Here is a 4,443-nt window from a genome sequence, read left to right as displayed (position 1 = left end):
ATTTTTATAGAAGTTATATTAATTAAGGTTGTGTTGCCTAAATTTATAAAGAACACATACAATAGTGGAAATACATTATGTGCAAATTTATTGTCATAAATACAACATGTTAAAATAACGCACTATATGCTAATATATTCTGACTGAAATTGAATTTCAACTGTCAGTTATGTGAATTAAAATTTTCAATCTTTTTGCACCTTTTGTTATTGTTTTGTATATATACACATATAAACTTAAGTCTAAAAGATATGGTATATTTATAAGAGAACAATTTTGCAGGGATTATGTAATATTCATATAAAGTAAACAAAGCCTTATATATTGGAATTTCCTTATTTATTTACAAACATTTGAAGAAACCATGTTTGATGGATATACTTTTCACAAGTTGTGAAGAACACCTATTCAGTGTAAAGGTATAAAGAACTAATTTGTATAAACTCAAGATAATAATATATTAATGTCAATATTTTTTAAACATTTTTATGCATTTATAAAGCAAGTATAAATAAATAAACGTATTTAGAAATAAATGCACATATAAAATTATGTAAATGCGTACTTGCAATTTTTTTTTTTAGAAATCTATATTTTAAACAGTCTACAAAGTTCTTTACTTGAATACAAGATTAAGGTTTAATGAAAATATTTTTTTTCTTTTTAATAAAACTATTTAACACTATTAAAAGTGTTCTTTGCACATAGGAACAAATATTGTAATAATTTATGTTATAAATTTGAAGTACAATAACTTAAAACAAAATTACTAGTTAACAGAAATTTTCTGTTCATTTTTATTTTAATTCGTAAATAGACCAAATTCTTATCTATTAATATATTTTGCTTATTTCACTTTTTGTTCCAACAGGAGATCCTACAACAAGATTTGGGTCAGGAACCAATTATATTTTTAAAAGATATAAGCTTTGAAATCTTGAAGGCCATGGTTGAATTCATGTATTGTGGAGAAACCTCTATTCCTCACCAATTATTGTCACCTTTGTTAGCTGCCACAAAAACTTTTAAGGTTGGTATCATATGTACTAATTAAAAGTTATTTTAAGCATACATTGACATATTTGCAATAAAACTATATAAAATTTAATAACAAACAGTCATCCTTAAATTGTAGTAGAAATATTATTTTTTAATGTTTGTTAAAAAGATTAATATTTTCTAATTTATCACCAAAATTATGCTAAGACATGTAGTATACTTATAATAATAAACATACATATTAATTAATAGGAAAATTCTAACTTCATTAAGGAATAACAAATATTTTTTTCATACTTATCATTTTCACAATTAGAATCTTAAAATTTAAATCTTGTATAAGTGTATAGGATTTGAGTATATAGAATTATTACTAACAAATTTCATGGAATAAAATCACAACATTTACCAAATAATATTATTAAATTTTTGGGATAAATGTTCAAAAATATGTCTAAGTGTAAAATTTGAGTTTAAATTTTCTGCTTATAAATAAACACTTTATGCATCTATCTGCATAACTTAACTTTTTGAATTTGTAATCCTTTGCACTATAAGATCACAGTTGACATGAGAATACTAATTTTTTCTAGAAGATCTCCGAAAAGATTTCTATTCTTCTTACTGCCATGTATTTTCACTAAACATGATGCATTCCTTTCTATTTTACAAATAAATTATTCCAAAACAATTGCAAATATTATAGTATTACATTAAAATATGAAAATTAATTATAACTAATGCCTGTTGAAAAATTACATATGTATATATGTTTCTTACATGATAATAATAATGATTTTTTTATACACATATAGGTTAAAGAGTTAACAACAGTGGTTGATTCCATGATGAATTCTCAAGTAGAAAATTTTGAAACTATTGCAAGTATGGACAAAAAAGTTACAGAATCAAAGATTATAGATAATAAAAATAATGACATTAATTATACACATGTAACTTGTAATGAACTTGTTAAAGATGAGTGCTTTGTACTTTTTAATAAGGGCAACAGTGTTGTGAGTTTGAGTGAAAATGAATATTTAGAAGGTAACACAAGTAATGATTCTCCTAAACAGGAATTAGAGCATATGGTATATGAAGAGTCAGAAGATTTTGAAACTAATGCAGAACAAACTAATACACTTTTTTCAGTAGCCAGTTCTGCAAAATTAGTAAAAAATAAGAATTCAATTTTTTTGACAAATGGTAAAAATGAAAAAATACCAATCAGGTGCTCTGAAAATAGATTGATAAATAGTGATACATTGTGTACAAATAGTGAATTAAAACCTATATTATATGAACAATGCTGTGATCTTTCAGATATTGATGAATGTGATGAAAGTTCTATGTTGTTATCACAATCTTGCCTTCAACAAATTGAAAAAGACTTTGCACAATATAAATTTGAAGGTACTGATGTTCCTAGTAAAATACGAAAATGTGTTAAAGTTTACACTCACAAGAGACGTAAATCTATAGATGAAATAAAAAGTAAGCTTACAGATGTGAATAGTATAATTCAAAGTCCACCATCTACTGATTGTATAGACTTATTAGAAGAGCCGTCCACTAATGATATACCAGTTACACTTTTAACCTCATTAGATATGGAAAGTGCTGAGTATATTATAAGTTTAAGTACTGAAAATATTCAGTCTATAGTGGGAGCTACTCTAACTGAACAGGATACACTAAATACAAGTGAAGAACTTGAACAAATTATCGAATATCGTACCCAAAAAGATGAAATAAACAAAAAAGCATCAAATACTGAAAATATTGAAATTTCAAGTTGTACAAAACCAATATTACGGAGAAGTCTGCGATTAAATCAACAGGAAATAGAGGAAACGGTGAACAATAATGAAACTGTTAAGGATTCTAATGGAAGAGAAAAACATTTAAAAAAATCAAATTCCCTAAATAGAGCAGAACTATGTATTAAGAGAAAACGTAAAGTAAAGGACACAGACCGTAAGGTTCCAGAAGAAAGTATTAACAATGTAATGCAACCCACTAAAAAGACATTTAATAATTCACGTAAAAATACGTCAAAGTTAATTGTTAAAAGGAGCAATAAATGTACAATACCTAGCAAAGAAAAGGATGAGCAAACAGTTAAAATAGTAAATAAATTGAAGTGTGATGTATCAGATACTACAGAAATTGACTCTATGTTTACATTACCTAAATTAAATACAATAGAGCATATAAATCGTTCACTTTGGGGCGATATGTCAGATTTTTCAGAAAACTGTGAAAATAGAATGAATTTATTAGAATATACTCCAAACACGGAAATTCCATTTGCTGTTGGTTTACTACCTTTACGTACTGCTCTAGAAAAAATGCAAGCAACACCAGACTATCAACCTCGCAAAACTCGTTCATCAGTTGCTCCAATAAAATATGATAATAATAATTTTAAGAGAAAGAATTTTGCTCATTTTAGTAAAATTGCTGATTCTAAAAAGCAAAACAGTTGCATTAATGATTCAAAAGAGAATGCTAAAGCAGTTTGTCATATTCAAATCAGAACTGCGCCATCACAGTTTATACGAAATCGTAAAAAATATCTCTCAACAGATGTCAACACGTTAGAATCACCAATTATTATAAACAAACATTAATAGATGTTAAATGTTGTACAGAAAAACACGTGAAAATAGTAATTAAAACTAATAATTCCAGATGTAAATGTCAGAGAGAATAAGACAACATGCATGTAATTTTATAGTTTAAAAACATATTTTTAATATGAATCCGTTTGTATATAAAATATAGATACGAAGAATGATTCTGTGAGAAAATATATCTATATAGCTCCTTTATGTCTGTAAGAATTCAAGATATATTTTTTTACATTTTGGCCATGTTTTTTAATGCATATTAAAAAATTCTATACATGTATTAAATACTGCTGTAAGGTAAATACAAGCTTTTTTTATTGAAAAGAGAAATATTAATATGAATTTGTTACAAAATATTTTTGTTTATTACATTTTTATATCTAACAATACTTGTATATGTAGTAGTGTTTGAATATTTTATAACATTATTAGTTAATGTGTTCTATTTTATTGATCATATAAAATAAAACAAATTTTTCTAATGTAAATATTTTTTAATGAAAAAGAATGTGTCATTTATATATTTGATGCACATATGGGGCTATACATATATACATACATATATATAAAACGTATACTATGTGTATATATGGAATGATTTATGTGAATATATGAAGATTTTGCCCATGTTGTTTAAAAGTAGTGTACATAAATGTTTGAGAATTTTAGTTCGTTATTTTTTAGTAAATATATATTTTTTTTTGTGTGTGTGTAAAATGCGTGCATATCATTTGTACTAATGTAAATATTCGAATATTACATATTGCAATTTGATTCTGAATAACTAAGAATTCTTATATATTTTATACTA

The 4,443-nt window shown here is 25.2% G+C and overlaps 1 protein-coding gene across 1 annotated transcript in view; it reads left to right on the top strand.

Annotated features, from left to right (window-relative positions):
* LOC108579084 overlaps positions 1–3,632 on the top strand; it is a 5,781-nt gene extending 2,149 nt beyond the window's left edge. The window contains exons 3-4 of the mRNA XM_017942527.1: positions 872–1,030; positions 1,815–3,632. Of these exons, the coding sequence (XP_017798016.1) occupies positions 872–1,030; positions 1,815–3,632 (1,977 nt within the window). The remainder of the gene's footprint in view (positions 1–871; positions 1,031–1,814) is intronic.
* The last annotated feature ends 811 nt before the right edge of the window (positions 3,633–4,443 follow it).

The sequence above is a fragment of the Habropoda laboriosa genome, unplaced genomic scaffold (genome assembly GCF_001263275.1).
Source record: "Habropoda laboriosa isolate 0110345459 unplaced genomic scaffold, ASM126327v1 scaffold42, whole genome shotgun sequence".
Classification (NCBI taxonomy): Eukaryota; Metazoa; Arthropoda; class Insecta; order Hymenoptera; family Apidae; genus Habropoda; species Habropoda laboriosa.
Note: the sequence above shows the minus strand (reverse complement) of the source record. Positions and strands in the feature narration are given on the sequence as shown.